The 22321-nt window shown below is 39.7% G+C and overlaps 2 protein-coding genes across 2 annotated transcripts; one reads left to right on the forward strand and one right to left on the reverse strand.

The window, feature by feature from the left end:
- Positions 1-408: 408 nt before the first annotated feature.
- Positions 409-2594, reverse strand: LOC142052542 (uncharacterized). The gene is made up of 2 exons (XM_075082789.1): positions 2033-2594; positions 409-502 (listed from the first exon to the last, which is right to left on the reverse strand). The coding sequence occupies exons 1-2, from the start codon at positions 2590-2592 to the stop codon at positions 445-447; spliced, it is 618 nt and encodes a 205-aa protein (XP_074938890.1). The 5' UTR covers positions 2593-2594; the 3' UTR covers positions 409-444.
- Positions 2473-20424, forward strand: STEAP2 (STEAP2 metalloreductase). The gene is made up of 6 exons (XM_075082788.1): positions 2473-2555; positions 2958-3098; positions 6214-6735; positions 8403-8930; positions 10557-10721; positions 17834-20424. The coding sequence occupies exons 3-6, from the start codon at positions 6244-6246 to the stop codon at positions 18116-18118; spliced, it is 1470 nt and encodes a 489-aa protein (XP_074938889.1). The 5' UTR covers positions 2473-2555; positions 2958-3098; positions 6214-6243; the 3' UTR covers positions 18119-20424.
- Positions 20425-22321: the final 1897 nt, after the last annotated feature.

Raw genomic sequence — 22321 nt, forward strand, 5'->3', positions numbered from 1 at the left:
TATCATTCAAATAAATTAAGAATTATAGGATTGTGGCTATTCTCATTATGTGTGATGTACTATCACTTTGAGGCGCACAAGTTAGTCTCATGACTAAATATGCCTATTTTAATGTAAATATTTTTATGGCTACAAGAGTCACATAAAGTAGCATATAAGGAGAATCAGCCACCAGTAATCCAGAAAAGAATATTCTGCTTTTTTTCTTTTGATACATTTGTTGGTTGGACTAAAATTTTTTAACTTGTACTACTGCAGTTGTACCAGCTACAGAAAAACAAGCCTAGGATGACAACTTTTGAATCAATAGCAAAGAAAAGGAGAATATTAGAACAAGAAACTGAAGGGCTGAAACTCTAGTTCTCACCATGTAAAGGGTGTTTCTCAGTAATCTGTCAACAGACTCACCTTTCCATTGACTTCCATGGAGTATCAATCCAGTCCTCACCATCTGAGAGCTGAAATGCGGTATGGAAAATGAGGCAGTAAGTTTTCTGTGCACCTGTTTACCAAATTAAAAAAATACATTAAAAATACATGTTTTCAATGTCAGGAAAAATTACTTATTTAGTAATTGGGAAGAAAATGGCTCCTGAACTACAATGCAAATGTTTCTTTGCCCTCTTTTCAAATTCTACAGCATGGTTATTCATGATTATACATTGAAACAAATGTTTGAATTGATTATATGGTTTATAAAAATTATATCTTTCCCCTGGAAAGGTGATGGAGCAGTTCATCCTGGAGGTCATCTCCAGGCATGTAGAGGAAAGAAGGTTATCAGAAGTAGTCAACATGGATTCACCAAGGGGCGATCATGCTAGACCATGATAGCCTGATAGCCTTCTATGATGGTGTGACTGGCTGGATCAACGAATGGAGAGCAGTGGATATTGCCTACCTTGACTTCATCAAGGCATTTGACACTGTCTCCCATAACATCCTCATAGACAAGCTATGGAAGTGTGGGTTGGATGAGTGGACAGTGAGGTGGATTGAGAACTGGCTCAACAACAGAACTCAGAGAGTCATGATCAACAGGGCAGAGTCTGGTTGGAGGCCTGTAAATAACGGTGTTCCCCAGGGGTCTGTGCTGGGTCCAGTCCTGTTCAACATATTCATCAATGACCTGGATGATGGGATAGAGTGTAACCTCAGCAAGTTCTCTGATGATACCAAGCTGTGAGGAGTGGCTGATACACCAGAAGGCTGTGCTGCCATCCAACGAGACCTGGACACCAGTGCTGGTGGACAACAAGCTGAGCATGAGCCAACAATGTGCCCCTGTGGCCAAGAAGGCCTATGGTATCCTGGGCTGCATTAAAAGGAGTGTGGCCAGCAGGTCGAGGGAGGTTATCCCCCCCCTCTACTCCACCATACAAAAGGCCACATCTGGAGTACTGCGTCCTGTTCTGGGCTCCCCAGTTTATGAAGGACGCGGAACTGCTTGAGCAAGTCCAGCAGAGAGCTACCAAGATGATCAGGGGACTGGACCATCTCCCTTATGAGGAAAGACTTGGGTTTGTTCGGCCTGGAGAAGAGAAGACTGAGGGGGGATTTTACCAATGCTTCATAGAATTATAGAATCATAGAATCATTGCTTATAAGTATCTGAAGGGCGGGTGTCAGGACAATGGGACTGGACTCTTTTCAGTGGTGCCCAACGACAGGACAAGGGGCAATGGGCCCAAGTTGGAACACAGGAAGTTCCACCTCAGTATGAGAAAAACTTTTTTTACTGTGAGGGTGACACAGCTCTGGAACAGGCTGCCCAGGGCTGGTTGTGGAGTCTCCTTCCCTGGAGACAATCAAAACCCGCCTGGACGTGGCTGGCACAGGTTGGCACAGGTTGCCCAGAGAGGTAGTAAATGCCCCATCTCTGGAAACATTCATGGTCAGGTTGGACAGGGCTCTGAGCCCTCGGATCTAGTTGAAGATGTCCCTGCTCACTGCGGAGGGGTTGGGCTAGATGACCTCTAAAGGTCCCGTAAACCCCAGACTATTCCATGGTTCCATGACTGTGATTCCTCACCTGCGGCCCTGCTCAGCCGGCACTGGCTGCGGGCCGGCAGCACCGTTCTCCAGGGGAGCTAAAGGAAATGCCGCCAGGGGAAGGTCACGGCTGACGAACCAACGCGGGCCGGAGCCGCCGAGGCCGGGCAGGGCCCAGGAGGAGAGGTGGGTTTCGCCCTCCGGGCCGTCAGCTCGCCTGGGGACCGACGACATCCTCGCGCTGTGTCGGCGGGACCCGGCGCTGGGTCTGGGGGCGCTGGGGGCACTGAGCACGCTCGAGAAGCTTGTAACCGTAGCGCAGGGCCCAGGATCCGGGGCCGAGAGCCCCTCTCTTTCCCCACCCGCGGCCGACCCCGGTCCTGTCACCCCCCGCGGGGCCGCGCCGCTGCCCGCCCGGCCGCCGTGCTGGCTGTGGTGGAGCGGCCGCAGAGGGCGGGTCGCAGCGGCGGGAAAGGCGCCGCCTTCCCGCCCGCCCGCCACTGCGGGGCCGTAGTGTGAGGAGGAGAGGCGGCGGTGCTGGTCCTCCCGGCGGGCGGGAGGAGGTGAGCGGCGCCGGGGCCGGGGCGGGAGGGAGCCCATTCCCGCCGGGCGCCTCCTCAGCCAGCCGTGCTCGCCGTCACACCGCGGGGGGCTCCCCGCTGTCCCTCGCCGTGGCGGCGGGCTCCCTCCGCGGCTGCCCCTGTCTCCGGACAGGCTCTGGCGGGCCTGGCGGTGTCGCGGCTCGCCACCCTCCGGAGCCGGGTCAAGCGGCAGGGCTAGGTGCGGCCGGGCCACCGGCAGCTGCCAGCGCCGCCCCGGTCCCTGCCGGCAGCGCGGAGCCGGGGTGCCCCCGCCCCGCGGCGGCCGGGCCTGGCAGCGCGGCCCCGGCTCTGCCCGGGGGGACGGAGGCGGCCGGCCGGGCGGTGGGTTCGCCGCCCTTGTCACGGGCGATGTTGTCGTTGCAGCTGGAGATGCCGGCCAGGACCTGGGCCCCGCCGAGCTCCGCTGGGGTGGACACCGGCATCGCGCCGCCGCCCGCTCGCCTGCCTAGGGGGCACCGGCCTGCACCCGGCGCCCGGCCAGCCGCTCGCCTCGGCCCTCGCCCCGTAAGTTCCCCCCGAGTCACACGTTCAGTGACCGCCTGGCTTTCTGTTTGTTCGTTTTTCCCCTCCAGTAGTTATTTTTCCAAGAGCAATTTTCCATGACTGTGTCACCGTCTGGCTGACATAGCTCTGTCGTGTTCTCTATAAGCTATATCTAAGGGCAAATGTCACATTTATGTTGCTTCTACTATTTTACTATTTTTCATATCTGTGAAGCCAGATATTTTGTAAAAGAGGGTTGGTTTTATTGCAGTCTTGTTCCTGAACAACCCACCTTAGCTACTTCTTATCATCTGCTTCCCGTCTAACTATTTACAAATTGATTGCTCAATAACTTGATGTAAAATCCGTCCAGAGGCTGAAGTTACACTAACAAGTCTTTGCTTTCCTCAGTCCTCCTCCTCCCCTCTTTTAGAGGTATGTGCTAGTCTGTCTCTCTTGCCCTCTCTGAGTTCTCAAGATGTTGCTTTGATCAGCATTTTAAGCCTCAAGGGTGGGTTTTATAAGTGTCTGCTGACTTGAAAATCTTTATCTTATCCTTAACTTTATCCTTTACTCTTAACTTACCTTTTTCCACTTTGACCTCACCTTCTGTCTTCCTGTAAAAGGAATTTCATTAAATATCTATTCACAATTAACCTTTCTGCTGAGGGCGGAAATAGAGAAGACATTTGACACTTTATCCTACTTTGTGTCACCTATAATGTTTTTTCCTTTTCCTCTTAAGTTATAAACCCTGCCTTGTGTCTTTTATTGTATTTATGGAACCTTTACTTGTTACCCTCTATGGCTGTCACTAGTTATAACTCATTTCTGTACCATTGCTGTTCTGATTTTATCCCAACAGGATAACACTGTCTCTTTGTACTACTCCTTAGCCATTCACGCACACCCCTTTATTTTTTAAGTTTTTGTGTGATTCTTCAGGCTATTAAAGCTCCCCTGATGCAATTAAAAGAGTCTTATACGCTCGCTTTCCTCTGAATTGCTATTGTGCATTTAATATAGTCCCTTTCAGTAACTTGCAGCTCTCTGATCTCTTCCATCTCTTAGGTTATTTGCCCAAGAGTCATATCTGCCTATTCCCTGAGGTTTTGTTATGAAGTTTCTTAGGTTTATTCCGTTCCTCACAGTCGACTTTCCTTAGAACAGGCAGCGAGAAACTTTGGCCAGTGGGCCAAATTCAGCTTGCCAGAGCAATTCATCATGTCCAAATCCTTGATGCTCACTCTCCTAAGGATCATTTGGACAAAAACTGAAAGTAGGCTGCAGTATGGTTAAATGATGCTGATAGCTCATTTCCTCACAGCAGTTCCCTTTCTGTCCCAAAGTTTTGCAGCACCTTTGTGTCACGTGGCATGAACTGAAATGGGCCTCTGTAATCCCATATCCAGTTGATGTATATCTCTTATCTGATCAAAATACAGCTATTCTCGTTATGTTCCTGGATGTGAACCCAGGAACAGGAAATACTGGTATTTTCGTCATGTGTTAGATACATTTCAGGTCATGTGGTAAGAAAGAATTCAATATTTTTTCAGTGCATGAATAAAAATCTACATGGTCTGCCTTTGCCAGAAAGATTCACTGTTAGAATCTTTACTTAGAATACTGGAGTTTTTTTGGTCACATTCACATACTGCTTTCCATCTTTAGAGTCTCAGTCCAGTTCTTCCCTTCTAGTCAAAGCTGAAATGAAAAGTGCCAGTTCTTCTAGTAGCTTCATCCCATTTCTGAAAAATGGAGCTACTTTTAATTGTGGGAGGTTGTTCACCACACATAACTATTCCTAGCTGATGGCTGGGTGAAGTCGCCCACTGGTGATTAGTTACTATCATATCAGCTCTTGGATGGTGGCTCAGGAAGAGGTTCATTCAGCTCCTCCTTTCTGTGGAGTCTGTTGTTGATTGCTCCAAAGACAGCAACTTCATGGTTTCTCTTTGCTCCCCCTTAGCCTGCCTTTCCTCATCGCTTCCTTCATTTTCAGAACTCATTCCTGTCTGCAGTGCAGAACTACTTATGCCATAACTGGTTTCATGTGAAGACTTCCCTCCTGGGGGTTGTTTTGTTGTTTTTTATGTCTGTCTCTGTTACAGCTTTACTGCAGTTCTGTGACCTCTCTTCTGTGTTCTCTCCAAAGCTATAGCAGTATTTCTTTTAATTTTCTGTGAGCCTTAGCCTCTGTTCTTTTTCAAAGTCTCCCTTACTGCACTGAACTCGAGTCCTAAAACTTTCTTTCCTTTTATTATTGCATGAAATCTGTCTTTTCCTGCCATTAGATTTTTGTGGAATGCTGTGCAATATGTTTGTCACCAGGATTTGTCTTCTCTGTCTGGCGAGAAAAATTCTGTTAGGCATATTTGTGACCCATGTCCTGGAATCCTTCACCCTTGCACCCACAGTTAATCCTTTTACATGCATGGCCAGACCTAGTGGTCTGACTTAGCAGTGTCATTAGTGATCTCATGAGTAGCCCTTGACAAATTTCCCTTCTTGTCTTTGCACTGGATCTGTGTGTGATGCCCATTTCCGCAGCTGACAGGTGAGTATGTCGGATGCCTGTGTCATGGTGGCAGTCATGACATTTGCAGCTTTGAGGCTTTTGCATCCCTTCCTTCCTGGCAAATATAGGATACCATGATAATAGCCTTCACAAGCTTTTAATGGAATTCAGCTTCCTTGAACTCACTGTCCTTAAGCCAGCCACAGCCAGCTATCTCTACCTTCTCATATTTTCCATAATTACCCAGTTTTCCTTACATGTTTCCTCTCATTATTCCATTGACCATTAGTTTGAGGACCACAAAGTTGTCTTGTGGCCCAGTATTCTGGGGCAGTGGAAGATGGGGAATAGAAGATGGAAAAAATATCATTTACTCTGTAACTGTATTACTGAAGTGCTCGAAGTATTTTGTGTTTCTCCTTGTGTTAGTGGCACGTTGCAAGACAAAATTGATTAGCACATACTTTATTAAGGAGAAAATATAACACTAATCTTAGAACCACATATTTTACTCCCAGAGATGTTAGTATTCTGATGTCTTATAAAATTGTATGATGCAGCATTTTGCTTTCTATTGCTTTCTCCTTTATTTTTCTCTTCCCCTCCCCCACAAAGAAATCACTGTAGGTTTGTTGTCTTGGAAGTATGGAATCAATCTCTATGATGGGAAGTCCTAAGAACCTCAATGAAACTTTTCTACCAAATGTTGCCAATGGCATGAAGGATGCCAGTAAGATCACAATAGGCATCATTGGAAGTGGAGACTTTGCGAAATCATTGACAATTAGGCTTATCAGATGTGGGTACCATGTGGTCGTAGGAAGCAGAAACCCTAAACTTGCTGCCGAGTTCTTCCCCCATGTGGTTGATGTCACTCACCATGAAGATGCAGTAGCAAAAACAAACATTATTTTTGTAGCCATACACAGAGAACATTATGCCTCTTTGTGGGACCTCAAGCATTTACTCACTGGTAAAATTCTGATTGATGTCAGCAATAATACAAGAGTAGACCAATATCCGGACTCCAATGCAGAGTATTTGGCATCACTTTTCCCAGATTCCCTGGTTGTCAAAGGATTCAATGTCGTTTCAGCTTGGTCACTGCAGTTAGGACCAAAGGATGCCAGCAGACAGGTAAATGTTATATTTGTATTAATTTAACTTGTTTGTAAGATGAAAATGACAGGAACTGAATGCAAGCCGGAACTCATGGGATTCATCTTGCCTGACTTAACGTACCTAAGATGTTGGGGCTTTAGTTTAAGTTTTAGCAGCCAATAAAACTTTCAGAGTCTAGTTCATCCCACTGTAAGACACATAGAGTGAGTGGTCCAAACTGTCCCCAGGAAGACCTGTTTATCTTTAAAGATCCCAGAGGAAATGTGGTACCAGCTTAGACTAGACAGGTGACCTTTAGATGACTACAGACAGAGGAGATGTGTTGGGTCTTAACGTCTTCTGTAGGAAATATGTTAACTTTTATCCTTATGCTCTATACGAGGATAGAGGCAGTCTTTCCCACTATATATTACTTTCAGTATTGATTTACATCAATACATGAAAGAGATGCACAGAAACATGAGGTCCTGATTCCAGGGCTCAGAAGTCAGCTGTCCTAAAAATGCTTGCATTCAGTGTAGCAGCAAAGTGAATGAAAGAAATTATCTAGCTATTAGAATGCCCCAAAAAAATAATAAAAAAGAGGACACAGAAGGAAGCACATATGTTTCTAAGTGATCATTTATTTGATCCAGGACTGCTTAGGAACATCATGTTCAAATTCCTTCCAAGTATGTTCCCCAAATCCATCCTGCCTGCATATAGAAGAGGCAGCTTTATGTTTTTCATGCCTTGCTGAAGCAATACAAAGGATTTAAGCCTATGTAAGAACCCAGTCCTTCATGGCTTTATGGACTCTGAGACACGCATGAGAAACGACTGGTGTAACGTGACTACTGGAAACAATTGTGTTTTCTGGCACTTCAGGTTAGATTTTAAATGGAATGCAGTTGATATAGAATTAGCATAATTTTAAAAGTAACCTCACTGTACTATTTTTATCCCCTTTCAGAACAGCACTGCACTACAAGTAATTAACTTCTGTCAAAATTGATCATGTTTGCTCTAATGCAGATGATCAGCAGTGTTGGGCAAACTATAGCCCACTGTAAACTCCAAAGGAACTGTAAAGTACTTTGTAGCAGTGCATTTCTTTCACTATGTAATAAACTGGTCTTTAGAAGGAGTTCTTATTTGGCTGCTAGTTTTTGTCTTTTCTGTTAAATATGCAATTTTTATGGAAACCTGGATTGTGAAATTAAGCTAAAGTTGTTATACATGGAGAGATTACATGGTCCTCTGCTTTGCATTCTGTCTATGGGACAGCTGTTTTAGGGTCATCATTCAAGATACCTGTATTTCTGAGAGACTTACGATTTTCTGAAATGCTTTTAGCCATTGTTTCAAGTTCAATGCAGTCCTATAGCCATTTCAGTGGCGGGGTGGGTTCATTGTGCAGATTACTAGGGCATCCCACAGTCAGCTTATCATTAACTCCAAGAAAAAGCCAATTTTGTTTCGACTACTCTGTTGCTAAATCAGGGTGCATATTTTCACTTTGGCTGGATTTGTATATGGGTTCATTCTCATCTTGATGATATAAACTGCGATGAGAGTGTGCAGTTTTAGCAGTAGTCCTGTTTTGTCCTGGAGGCCCTTAAGGTTTTTTTGTGGTTGGGTTTTTTTTTCACCTATGACTCTCTTTCTCTGACTACACACAATTCACTTGACTTTCCCAACAGGTCTATATATGCAGTAACAATGTTCAGGCTCGCCATCAGGTTATTGAGCTTGCCCGTCAGCTCAGTTTTATTCCTATTGATTTGGGGGCATTGTCATCTTCAAGGGAGATTGAAAACTTACCTCTGCGACTGTTCACGCTGTGGAAGGGGCCTGTAGTGATTGCCATTAGCCTGGCAACGTTTTTCTTCATCTACTCCTTCGTCAGAGATGTAATCCATCCATACGTGAGAAATCAGCAGAGTGACTTTTACAAGATCCCCATTGAAATCGTGAACAAGACTCTACCAATTGTGGCTATCACTTTACTTTCTCTAGTGTATTTATCCGGACTTATTGCGGCTGCTTATCAGCTTTACTATGGTACCAAGTATAGGCGGTTTCCACCTTGGCTGGACAACTGGCTCCAGTGTCGAAAGCAGCTGGGACTGCTCAGTTTTTTCTTTGCAACAGTGCATGTGGCATACAGCCTCTGCTTACCTATGAGGAGATCGGAGCGATACTTGTTCCTCAATATGGCATATCAACAGGTAAGCCTGAATTTGAATCTTTAGTTCAGTAAGGCAAAAATGCCTTGGCTATATGTGTAAGACTCCTGAATACAGTATATATATTTTCTTATTCTGTTCCACTGTTTTCAGCAGAAAATGTTATGGGTTATCTTGTGTATAGCTAGTGGCAAGTAACAAGGGAGACTGAGAAACATCTGTGCATTGTGCTCACCTCGTGGGTCAAGCTGCAGTCAAGTTGGTGTGGTAAGGGGAATAAAGGATGTGTCCTACTTAAATCCCTGATAGTAATATACACAAGGAGAATGTTGCATAGACAGGATAAGAGCAACAGGAGAAAACTTCTGAGTTTCTGAGGTATGTATTCTTAACATATGGGGGAAGTATGTATATCATAACTGCGTTTACAAGTCTGAAAAAGGTAGGAACAGTAGATACTGTAATAATGCTTACAGATACATCTGTGTTTACCAAATGAAAATGCTGTTACTTTGTCACATTTTGGACCAATGGTAAAAACACTTTATTCATTAAAAATTCTGTGAACATAATCTCTAACAGGCAATAGAAAATGATTCACAGTTCCTAGGAGCAATTGGTCATGCATCACCCTGAAACAATCTCCGACAAATCTGTCATCCTTTAGAAGAGGGTCTGATGCTCCTGTCTGAGGGAGCTTATTGTCACTTTTAAAGTGGCAGAAAAGCAGCATTGCCAGAAAAGCAGCATTGACATTCGGCACATAAAATCTTCAAGAGAGATGTGATCAAACAGAAAGAAAAGCAAACTAAGGAAATCAGTCAAATGGAACTAATTAACGGGGATTGGGTCCACAAATTCTAAAAGTGCTAGTATGAAAAACTGAACTTACAAGAAAGTCAGGAAGAGCAAAACTATAAAAGTCAGCAAGAAACTCTAACTGTTCACACTTAGTATTAGTAAACGACCCACTGAAACTTTTACTAAGACATTATCTTTGTTTTAATAATATTGTAAAATTCACTTGCTAATACTCATAGTGAACGTCTTTCAAGACATGCCATATCACAGTAGTTCACCTGAAAGTGGAAGAATAGTTGAATATCCAATCCTCTTAATTATTAAGGACCTGAGTTGTTTCTTTTTTCTGGTAAAGCTCTCCACCAAGAACAATCTTGGATGAATCAGATGTCAAGAGTGAAAGAAGCAGAATAACTTGGACCCAGCATAGGGAGCTGAAGCAAAACCAGGAAATTATGCTAAACTGTTTCTAAATGTAACAAACTAAAAACAAATTGCAGGTTTACCCAGTTTATGTTACAGAATTTAAGTTTCTAGGGACTGAAGAACACAGCTACTTTTCTGAAGTATATAGAAATACACAGTTCAGCTGTTTTTATAACATAATTGTTATAAATAGTATATAATGTTACATTTTCTTTTAACAACACATCTAAGTTTCCATGTTTAACATATTTTTAATCTAACAAGAGCCAATACCAGCAGTAAGGAAACAGTTGTTTTTCTCCAAGACATGAGGAAACCTCTGAAATATTTGACCCCATATTATAGTTGTCCTGTGACTGCAGACTTCTACTTAGCAAAATAACTTGTTGATATTTTTACTAATCTGTAGAATAAAGTGGTTCCTTTCTGCTCTTTCATCAGGTTCATGCAAACGTTGAAAATTCTTGGAATGAGGAAGAAGTGTGGCGAATTGAAATGTACATCTCCTTTGGAATAATGAGTCTTGGATTGCTTTCTTTGCTGGCAGTAACTTCCATCCCTTCAGTAAACAGTGCCTTAAACTGGAGGGAGTTCAGTTTTATTCAGGTGTGTTACTTTTTAAATAAGGGGGTTTTGTGGTTAATAAGAATTCCTTGATGATGATGAACGAAAGCACTTTGCAACATGATGACAGCTTTCTTCCCCCTCTCTCTGTCAAGTTAATAAAAACAATATATCCTTATTCAGTAGACGTATTACCACGAAGGCACATTAAGCATATAATGAATGTTAGAATAGGAATTTGCATTTTACACTTCTTGGTCTTAAATAACCACCATAGCGAAGACCAAATGAGCACTAATCTATTCCTTTTCCATTGTTAGAATTTCTTGCTAAATTCAAATCAGATAAATTTGGACAAACTCGGTAAAGGCAATGATACTGATGAGATACTAATATATGTAGATACACACACTGTTAAAATTGAAGATTTAATTTGTCCTGCAGGATTTTTATTGCACAGCCCTGTGACAGCCACGGTGTCATTCATTCAGTTTTGCTTCCCCTCCACGGGGTGGGAATTAATACAGCTCTCAACTGCACTAGTCCCATTAGCTGAAAATACCCATTAGTAAAATATGAAGCTTTGTTTATTAAAAGCAGAGGCTTTTCCAGGTCCTGGCATGCCTTCTGCTGCCCTCCTTCCTCAGATAAATATCTACTACAGGAAGACATAACCAGCATGAAATTCTGAGAAATACAGGCTTTAATAAACAGCTTAATGTTTGCTTTCAAACAAAGTTGCCATTACTCTTAGGCAGCAGTCAGTGATAAGGAATTTTGTAGGGTTTGGTCTTGTGATAGATTTTCTAAGCATGTACATGCAGTTTTGGGTTTTGTTATGTTTTTTTTTTCTCTGACTTTGGATTCAGTACTGTAATCTTAACGCAGTCTTTTCTGATTAACGTTTTTTCAACATAGTCACTGTAATAATACTGCCTAATTCTTAGTCCTGTCACTGTTTACAAAGTTTTACCTTCAGAACACAGTCACTGACTTTATTGTTCAGGGCTGAGTTTCACTTTATAATTTAAAAATGTTTTGAAGAGAGTGATGGGGAGCACTTCTTTGGCTGTAGTTGTCAGAGGTCATCCCTTCCCCTAGGGTTTCTGTTGGTGGAACAATCCAGGAAGGCCTACAAAAAGTTTGCTGAAATTTTTTTCAAATTAGAGTTCCCACAACAGACCTGTTTATTCTCGCTCGTGATTTTGAGCCATCAAAGGGAGTAAATACCCATTTTGTATTGTTACATCATCCCTGCCGTCTAGAGTTCTCTGCGTGGGGGCAATGGTACTGCTGTTGGGTGATGTAAAATGTTAGTGCAAAAGGGAAAAATGTATATCCACTTGTGAATCAGGTGATGCCTTTATCCAATAATGACTTCCAGCTGTAAACCTAGCATTTGTGTCTTATTTTTTCTCACTCAAATTCCTAGATTTCAGACTTGTGTGACTGAGTCAAAACCCACACAATAATCACATAATGATGTGTCTACAAGGGCATGTTTTATTGTCGTATTTACTGCAGTTATTTCCACTGTAAATAAAGTTTAAATTGTTCCAAATTTAAATAATTATGAACTTTAATGAAGCATCTGTTGGTATTTTGAGGAAGTTGATTGGGAGCAAATTGTTTTCTCTGGAGGTAAGTTACAGTTGATACTGCATTACATGCTGAAGAGAACTGGTGTTGGTAATTATGATCATTTGCAATTTTTAATCACAAAAAATATTGAACTACTAAAAATTTCCTTTAATTATTATTAAAGGTGTTTTACTTTGTCATTAATTACTTCTCAGTAAGTTGTTCTTAATTTACTTACTTGTCCTTCAAGGAAGTCCTCTTGCTTTTTCAATCAGAAACCAGACTTTCAGCGGTCCCTCAATAAAGTAAGAGGAGTCTGCATTCTTGCACAAGCTTCGTTGTACCCAGTGTGCAAGTAGAACAGATAAAGCATCGTAATATTTACTGTCTTTTATATTTTTCTTCTGCTGAATTGCAATGTGATGAAGTGAATTTGAACTTAATTTTCTCAATCTTCTCTAACTTAGGGGGACAAACAGTGGAACTATTAGCCTATCTTCTCAGTGCTGCTTTTTTTAACTGTGAAAAGCAGTATGTCTCTAGTTTTAGTCCTGAATCTCAAATAATTTGCCACAATGATTGCTGAACTTGTTTTGCATCTGACAGATGACGAATCAGTCAGGCAGCACACAGTCAGTTTCTCACCTCAGGACTTCCCACTGAGAACAACATACCATTGCTTGCTCATCTTAGTAAATACAGTTTAATCAAAATACGGGTCTGGCCTCCCCTAAGGAGTTTTAACACTAGAATATACTCAGTCCGAGTTTAGAATTAACAAATCATTAACATATACAGTATAGACTATTTTCTAGCCTTGTTCCAGTAGTAGAAGCCCTCAGCAGCACCTCCCCTACCTACTGTGGTTCAAACAGACCTCTACCACAGTCTTTCTAATACTGTAAAGAAACCCCAGTTCTGAATGTTTTTGCCCAGAAATCATTGCTGTCTTTGCTATCCCCAATTATTCTGGAGATGCCTCCATCTTACCTAGCCTGGTTTCACAACACAGGTGTCAAGAGTCCCAAAAATTCCAGCCTGCTTGATCAAGGGAAAAGGACTTTGAGAGGAGAAGCAGTGCAGGGTCCGCTTATTCCCTCAGAGTATGAATATGAACAAAGTGAGATATGTGAGAAGGTTGAATGCAGAAGGAAGTCATTGTGTCAGCCCTACCAGGAGCTAAGAGACCAGCAGAAAACTTGGAGTTGCTGTAGTACAGAGCTGACCACTGTACAAAATATATATCTGATTACTGCATCATGATTCAGAGAGAAACACTCATAACATCCAGATGGAGGAGCCACAGAACCAGACACTGACTTAGAGTTTGCTCAGTAGGAGATCCTAGATGATCAAAACTTAGCATGTAACTTTGCAGGCATGTTAATATGACCCAGAGTTGGAGCTTCCTGAAGAAAGAAGCCGGGAGGAAACTGGGGCTGATAAACCAATGCATCAGTTTTCTTAAATGCCACTTCAGTACTCTTCTTGTTCTCCTTTAAACTTATTTGGATAAAGAACAAAGAGACATGGGCAAGAAATAAGAAAGAATTAATATTTTGTCAGAGCAGGCAGAATAACTAGCCTAAACCAACTAGCCTAAACACTGCAAACAGAAAAGGGCATTTATTGAAACCAGCCCTTGAGTGTTCACATGAAATACATGGAAATGGAGAATATTGTGTGCAAGCAGTGCTGCACCGGGTCCTTCAGTCTTCTGGAGAAAGTTAAACTGTAAATACATAATGTAAGCATAAATTACTACTGTTTTTGTTTTCCAGTGTAAGAATTCAAGTCCAAAGCACTTCAAAGTGTCAATGGACAGAGCAGACTGACTTTGAAAGCTGAGCTTTATCTTTCCTAGCAAAAATCAGTACATATCTGCCATTTGCATAGCAGGAACCTGATCTTTTTCTAAACATTCCTTGTCTGCTAGCACAATCCTAAAGTTTTTTGGAGACAGTATTACTAAAACTTCTCTTGTGCACACACACTGAGGAAGAGCTGCCCTGCCTTGGTTCTCCCACAAGAATATGATACTTTTCCCCCAGAGGAAAGAAGAATGAGGCCTGAGTATTTAGCAAGGTTATGGGTAAGATTCCAGTCAGAATTGCTACAGCCGGTTTATAAGTTTAGCAATATCCTGTTACTGGGAGAATCTGAAGTATACTTTGCATAAACATAGGCTTTGGAAAATACCTTTTGTATATATAAATTGCTTGGAACTACTCAACCATTGTGCAGGTAGAAATTCCTGAAGCAGATTTGTCCCACAGCAGATTTGTGTCTCTATATATGCACAGCTTCCTGGTAACATTCATGGGGTTTTTCTCCTGCATCTTTTCCACTTTGCTAACACTCTTTTTTTTACCCCAAACAATGCCAGTTTGTCCAGTTTATCAGTGGCCTTGGCTGGGAATCTCCCACATTGGCTAAAAACTGACTTTGGGAAGGAAAAGAAACAAAACAGGGAAGACTTAGAGAAAAGCTAAAAGATTAGTGAATCCATCAGGAATGTGCTAATCTATTACTCAGTTTCTAGGAGACACAGTATTATGGCAGAGAGGGAAGCAAAGCAACCAAAGATGTTCTTCCTCTTTTCCCAGCAGCCTTCCTAGAGGGTTCCCAAGACTTACAACTGATACTGCTACTCACTGTCACTCAGAAATGTGAATTTACCAGTGAAGGAATAGCATCCCTTCTTGCTGCTTTTAAAAGCCCTCTGCTAGTAAAGAAGTTAGCATCCTGTGCCTCTCCTGGCCTCCCTCTGGTAACATTAGTGTAACTGATCTTCCAGCTCTCACAGACATATTCATCCCTTTCTTTTTGTGTCTTAAGAAACCAAGAAAGGATGACAGAAATGCAATATGTATATTCTATCTGAAGCACAATGGCATTTCAGGAAATCCATTGTCTTTAATCCCTGTATTCCTTTCTCCACATTGTCCAATCATAGACTTGCGGAGAAGAAAACAGCCTTTCTGTACCTGAATGACAGCAGCTCTCACCTTTCCAGTATTAAACAGATTGCTTTCTAGCAATTAATAACTCCCACAACAAAATCACTGTTTATTTCTCAATAACTGAAACATCTTTCTTGTTAGAACCCACAGGTGTGGCCAGCTTTGGAATATGGCTTTCTGATGCTACTGCTGGCCGAGATCTGTAGTTTGATCCAGTGCTACCAACTGATTTTATTTTCACAGTTCAGCTGCCCAGCGGTGCCTTCTGCTGCACTAGCTGATGACTTTTTGTCCAAGCTTGCTTCAGTGAGTTCTGAGTTTCCTTATTTTACTACTGTACAGCCATTGCTGTAGTCTTTGAACATGTGCAGATACAGAAAAATCAAGTCTTTATAACAAGCACAGCCTCCTGCAGTGGGGATTTACTTAAGTAACAAAGGCAGCAAGTCTTTCTTGTGCTTCTGGAAAAGTCAATGGCAGTAGCTGAAAGCTGGGATAAATGCTTATATTGTAACTTTCTAGTGCAGATCTGCCCTGATTAAATAAACCAAAGACTGCAGAATGCTGTCTGTGTGGAGGACATCCTCTTTCTAGCTAAGCTGTGTTATTACAGTCAAAAGTACAGCACAGAAATACAGCAGTTACGGGCCTGGTAGAAGAAAATACCATCAGTAGCTGACAGAAGCTCCTATGAGTGTCTTTGTTTTCAGGTTTTTAGATGAGTGGTTGAAATGGTCCAGTACATACTAGCACATGCCCTACCAACACTTCAAAGAAGCATATGGCAGCTTCCTACAGGGCAAAAAAAAAAACTCAGTAGAGGTGCATTTTATTTTTTTCTTGTCCTTGTGCTGTTGGTTCAAAAGGTACTGGTAAATGTACTGATGTACTACTTAGCTTCCGTTTTGACTGTTAGATAGAAAGACATATATAGAGGTCTCAAGTCTGTAGTTTGCAGATGGACTTCCAAATAAGCATTTTTTTTTTAAATTGGGAAGAGTCTGTATAACATTTCCTTCCTGTTTCCTTTTCAAGAATTGTTATACTTTTCATCAGTAAGCCTGATGAAGAAATGAGGGATATGATTCACTTGTGCCCTTTTCCCTGCTGGCAGTGGTATAACAGCAATGAATTCAGGATAGTCATACCAGCAAAAATCTGCAATATCATATTCAAACATCAGGTTTGATAGTACTGTTTGCTCCCCAAATTTTTTACTAGAGCTTCTGTTCAGATACTGCATATGCATTTTCATATCCACAAGTGGTTGGCTGATCGTTCTGTTTCTTATGGAATATTTTGGGAGCAAATTGTTCTTTTTTAAAAAAGGGTGCAGCATATCTAATATGTACCAACATGGCTTTAATGCATGGCAAAAAAATGCATAAATATTGGCAGGTTAAAAAACATGGACCATTCTCTAGAAATTAACAAAAGTATTTTTATACCATTATCTGTGTGAATCCTTGCAAATGGTATTAGCTCTGACATTCTCCTTTCCCTAGAAACTGATTAATCTTGAAGTAGAAAGAATTAATTCTTTCACTAACTATTATAGACCCTTAGGCTGCTTTTGTCTTTGCCTCTCTGTTTACTGGAGCTAAACCAAACCTTGGTAGCCAGTTACCTTTCTTAATATTCATTCTCTCTTTTGATAATTTTCAATAAATGTTTCCTAACCAAGTTAGTCGTTACATCAGTTTTGGCCAAAAAGAGTTTTTCTTCAATTCATCATCACCAGAATACAAGGCATAGTAGTCTCTTTTTTTTGCCATGGTTTGAGAAAGTCAAGTTTAATACATTTAACTCAAGTCTGCAGAGCAATACAACTACAGGGTGCTTAAACAGGCAGAATCAGAGAAACAGTGAATGACCCCTATTAGCACTACCTTCTGTGCCATGCTCTAGATTATGTGGTAACAGGTCTTCTGCAGGGTGCTGTGGGAACCTTCTACTCCACGTTTCATCTGACACTACCTGTTCATGGTAAACTGCATCATTGCCTTGTGCCATTATGGCCAAGTCTTGCAGTCCAGATATTCCCATTAACCAGCAGGCAACAGCTGATGGAGAAAGGTAAGGGATGGTTTGTGCTAACTTCAGACAAGTGGATATAGGCCATTGTGAGGAAGAAGCAAACTGCACCTCTCAGAGTGATAAAAATTTGGAGTGTTAGGCCCAGATCTCTTCCAGCAGAATTGCATTGTTCCATAACCATGTATTTTGGAACTGATCTACCTGCATAGTTAAGAAACAGGGAACTTAATTTCCAATCACAACTGATGTTTGTGTAACTTAACTGGGATTGTTCCTATTCGCATACATGCCCTGAAGTTAACTTCCATTACTTAGAATTTGGGCAAAACATCATCTTCATTTCAGCTTCACCTAAGGCCTATTAGATGTTAGCAGAGATATGTTGTAAATCAGTGTTCAGTTCAGTCCGTAGTTTTCAGAACATGAACTTAAAATCACGTATTGTTAATTTAAAATAGTGTATAGGTAAGAGATTTTAACGTGACAAATGTTAAAATAATGGGTTAGAGCTGTTGGATGAAGCACCAAGTACAATTATATTTCCTTTTTTCCTTGTTATCTCTTTTTTCAAAGTCTACGCTTGGATATGTTGCTCTGCTCATAAGTACTTTCCATGTACTGATTTATGGATGGAAAAGAGCTTTTGAAGAAGAGTATTACAGATTTTATACACCACCAAATTTTGTTCTTGCACTTGTTCTGCCTTCCATTGTAATTCTAGGTAAGATCATTTTGCTTTTGCCATGTGTACGTAGGAGGCTGAGGAGAATTCGAAGAGGATGGGAGAAAAGCCATGTTATAGAAGAAGCAAGTGGGTCTGTTCCACATCTCTCCCCAGAAAGGATAACTGTGATGTGATGATAGACTAATTTTTGTTAGCAGTGCTGTACATGTTTGGGTTTGGGTTTTTTTGTCAAAAACTTGTATTTTTTTAGGAATTTAGTTAAAGTACGAGTAAAGTCACTGTGGACTTGCTTGGCATGTAGTACAAGCTCTCAACCAAACTGAGACATTTATAACTAGAAGAATACTGCTTCAGATAACTACAAAAACACATTTGTTTTGAATTACAGAGGGCAGATCATTATGAAATCAGAATTTTTTAATGCTCCTTTGCACTGTTGTGTCACAAAAGTATTTTATTATAACCATGCTTTCCAGATAGTTCTTTGACTTAGAGCATATGTGTCACAGTGCTATTTCATTTTCTGGGCAGTGTTTCTTTTATTGAAACCACACTTCTGGGTTAGTGAGTTCAGAACATAGATTAATAAAGTTAATAATTTAGGAAATAATCAGGTTTTGAAACAAATTAAATTAATTTGTAATGATGTATTGCACATGTACATTATATTTGTGTGTGGGTTTACACCATTCCATGATTTGAATATGCAAAACCAGTTTCAGTTATGGTGTAATTGTACATCTTGTAAGCAAATGGTATTATACTAACGGGGTCATTTTTTTCCTAAGTATCACATAGGATTTGAGACCTTTGGCATCTCTTTCCATACATCATATAATGAAAATTCAAAACAGTGTTATACATGTATAGAAAGACTTGCAGATATGTGTGCAAGCAACTAGGTTTTTGATTTTAGAATTATTTTGAAAGACGAGGAAATATTTTAAACAAACGAAAATAAGCTAAGAAATCTGCAACAACAAAAATCCGTTTTCACTGAGAAGCTTCCAATTTGTTGGTACAACAGGGAAGCATCACAATACTCATGTTCTATATGTTTCTACACTGGAATTTCAGTTATTATATATGAATTTCCCAGAGTCTGTCTTAAATTCTCAATATCTTTTTGTGCAAATCCAATATTCTATTTTTATATAAAAGTCTTACTTTTACAAGTGTCTCTGGGATATGCCTGAATTTTTGAGAAACAAAATTATTATTCTTATACTTAAAAATGTATTTATCTCTAAAACTTGACATTTGCCTTTCCTGTGGGATTCAAAAGAACGTTCACAATTATTTATTACTACTGCTTTGTCAGATTCTACTCTTCTCTAACAAAATAGCCAAACTCATACAATCAGGCTACTTATGCTTAATCAGCAAAATCTTTATTTCAATGAATCTGAATGTGTATTTGGTCCTAATTTTCTTTATTTGTATTAAATTATATTTTTCTTATCTATATTTGCACTGTTTAGGATCTCTGATTTTCTTAGCTGAACCTTCACTTATTATTTATTACTTTGCAAGAATTTTTCATTGATATGATACATCAGAAATATACAGTACTTAAATTTTAATTTATCCTTAAACATTGCTAGTCCTGCAAATCTCATTATCTCTGTTTGTAATAAAACCAACAGCTCCACAGAACAAGAATAATATAGAATCAAACTCTGCCCCCAGTTACACCAGCCTAAATCTAAAGAGTTCATGTTAGTTGTTCTTAATTTAATTTCAAATTCAAAAAATCTACACCAGTTTTATTTTCACTGTAGTATCCGTATTCCCCAAACCTACGTATCAAGCCTGTGTATATTCTGGGTTTGTTGCAAATCAAGAGACAGTTGAACTTTCTTTCACTTAAGCACGTTCAAATCTAGAGATGAAAAGTAAAATGTTTGTGGTTTTTTTTTCCAGAAATAAAGCATTTTTTTGTGTCTTTAAACATGTTTTGTATCAAATGAGAGGTCAGTGAATTCTTTTTGAAAATGGAGGTTTGTGAAAACATTTTTTTGGAAAAAAATTTAAACTATATTTCATGCGTGCGAACAGAAATTTTAGTAGTTTTCTTCAGTTCACAAATTTTCAGTTCCAAATAGTTGGAAAACTCAGTTTTATCCTCTTTTTTAAGCTATGGGGGAAGCAATTGGGAAGGGGAGGAATCAATTGGAAAGAGAAAACCCTTTTATTTCACCATTTTTTGCAAAGTAAACGATAATAACAGGTATAATTGGTGAGACTAAGATCTTTGAGACTTTTCTCCAATAGCTGACAAGTGTCAGATGCTTCCAAAAAGAGGGCATGTGTCCAGTGATTCTTCTCCTGACATAACCTCTCAGTCTCTTGGAAATCAATAATTTAGGACTTATTTGAGACAGCTGCTGCCCCTGGGCTATTGTTTTTAATAGCTACTTCCTCCAAAAAATTTATCTAACTTTTTTAGAAATTTGAAACTTTCCCAGTTTTTTACAGGAAAAGAAAGGAAAAGACAGAAGGGAAAAAAAATGCTTAATAAATTTATGAAATTAATAAAAAAAGTTTGCATGCTTTCTTTGTTCCAAAACTAGTCAGTTAGTTTCAAGGTACTAATTTTATTCTCCCTCCTCCAATATGCAGCTATTTCAGTGATACTTGTGGTGATACACAAGCACAATACTATTTTATGAAACTTTCTAGACATTAAGTGAAAAACCTGTCATTGTAGACAGGAGCCTAAACTAGTAAGAATGAGATTTTCACATAAAAATGAAGAAAAAGTGACAATTAAAATTTCTAACTTACTTTGCCTGTCCGTAAATATATTCTAATACAGAAAGCTGTATATTTCCTGGAAGGCTTGCAGAATTATATATTTAACTTAATTTCTTGGCCTGTTTCCTATTCCATTATTGCACAGGTGAAACTACACAATGCTTAGTCATTTGTGCTTCAATCCTTTAAATAAAATTAATTTTAAAAAATCTTAGTATACACAAAGTCTTGGAGAATTTTAATGTGATAAATACCATGCTACATTCTACCCCAGTCCCATGCACACAACCTAATTAAAATCACTAGAATGGGATGGTATAACTGAGAGCAGAATTTCACACCTCTGAACAAATTTAGGGCAGAAACCATTACTGTTGACAATCTGATTACATTTCAAAATTAAATATGCTGCTATTATTTTATAGTAATTCTACACTTCTGTTGAACAGGTAATTAATATTCAAGTTCCCTACAGTTATCTAATTCATTTGGTGCAATAGCGATAATGTTGCAGAACTAAGATACTGTACTAATAGAAAATTACTGTCAAAGTCCATATGTATTGTACTGTAATGCAACCACTGACAGTATATACAGACCCTTTCTCCTATGCAAAAAAAGTTATTTCATCATCAAGTTTCTTCAAGAATTTTTGAACTGTTCAACTTTGAACTGCCAAAGGTGTCTGGAGAGAATAGTGGTGTGTTTTCCTTTTTTCAAACTGTGTGTGTAGAAAATTAAAAACGTGTTTTGATTTTATAGGTTACTTGAAAGGTTGAAATACTGAAGTATTAATAAATAGATGATATTTTTAGATCAAATATGTAAAGACATTCTGTGAAATATTTGTGCTACAAAATGACATATGGTTTCCCATTAGGCCATGTATTTCCTTCTAACTGGAATAACAAGTTGACTAGTGTTTTAATATTTTGTAGAGTTCTTTAAGGACCAATTCACTCTAACAAGACCTGTTAAGTCTGAAAGTAAAATGACACTCATGTATTTTCTACACATTATGTGTCATAATCATGCATATGTTTAGTCATATAAGGAATCTTTATTCATGTGATCAAACACATTGATTTCTATAGAAGAACTCACGTAAAGACGTCTCATTGGAAAAAGATGTGAGGCTAAAAGTTTAGTTTCAGTTGCCTAAATATAAACAACTAAATTATTTCAGATGTCTTAGTTACTTAGGAGAATAAATACATATTTTGAGGAATAGCCTGCTATAAAAATATTTTTCTGTAGCTTTATATATATTGCTTACTGCCTAATGAAAGATGAATAATGAAATAAACTGCATTTCTCTTCATTACTGTTAAGTAAAAAAATAGCGCTTAATATGTAATACAGAACTGTACACCCCATATTAGAAAATGGAGACCTCTATGTATTTAGCAACAGGTTATTTGTTTTCTGTGGATATTAAGGTATTCTTTCTTTACATTGTCTAAAATACAGTTCTATTACAGGTTCCATATGTGTCTTTAATTTTATCTTACAATTCTGTTAACTGTGGCAACTATGTACAAGGTAATTAAATACCCATGTTCTTGAATTATTTAGAGATCAATTATTTTGTAATTGTTTTGCAAGTTCTTTGTGTATCT

This window comes from Phalacrocorax aristotelis, chromosome 2 (genome assembly GCF_949628215.1).
Source record: "Phalacrocorax aristotelis chromosome 2, bGulAri2.1, whole genome shotgun sequence".
Lineage (NCBI taxonomy): Eukaryota > Metazoa > Chordata > Aves > Suliformes > Phalacrocoracidae > Phalacrocorax > Phalacrocorax aristotelis.

What these genes read in the sequence shown, in the direction of transcription:
- STEAP2 (XM_075082788.1), top strand. Translation starts at nt 6,244, where the DNA reads ATGGAATCAATCTCTATGATGGGAAGTCCTAAGAACCTCAATGAAACT. An exon ending in TCAATATGGCATATCAACAG is followed by an intron (nt 8,931 to 10,556) that starts GTAAGCCTGAAT and finishes CTCTTTCATCAG; the next exon opens with GTTCATGCAAACGTTGAAAA. An exon ending in GGGAGTTCAGTTTTATTCAG is followed by an intron (nt 10,722 to 17,833) that starts GTGTGTTACTTT and finishes CTTTTTTCAAAG; the next exon opens with TCTACGCTTGGATATGTTGC.
- LOC142052542 (XM_075082789.1), bottom strand. Translation starts at nt 2,592, where the DNA reads ATGGGCTCCCTCCCGCCCCGGCCCCGGCGCCGCTCACCTCCTCCCGCC. An exon ending in CCGGCTGAGCAGGGCCGCAG is followed by an intron (nt 503 to 2,032) that starts GTGAGGAATCAC and finishes TTTGGTAAACAG; the next exon opens with GTGCACAGAAAACTTACTGC.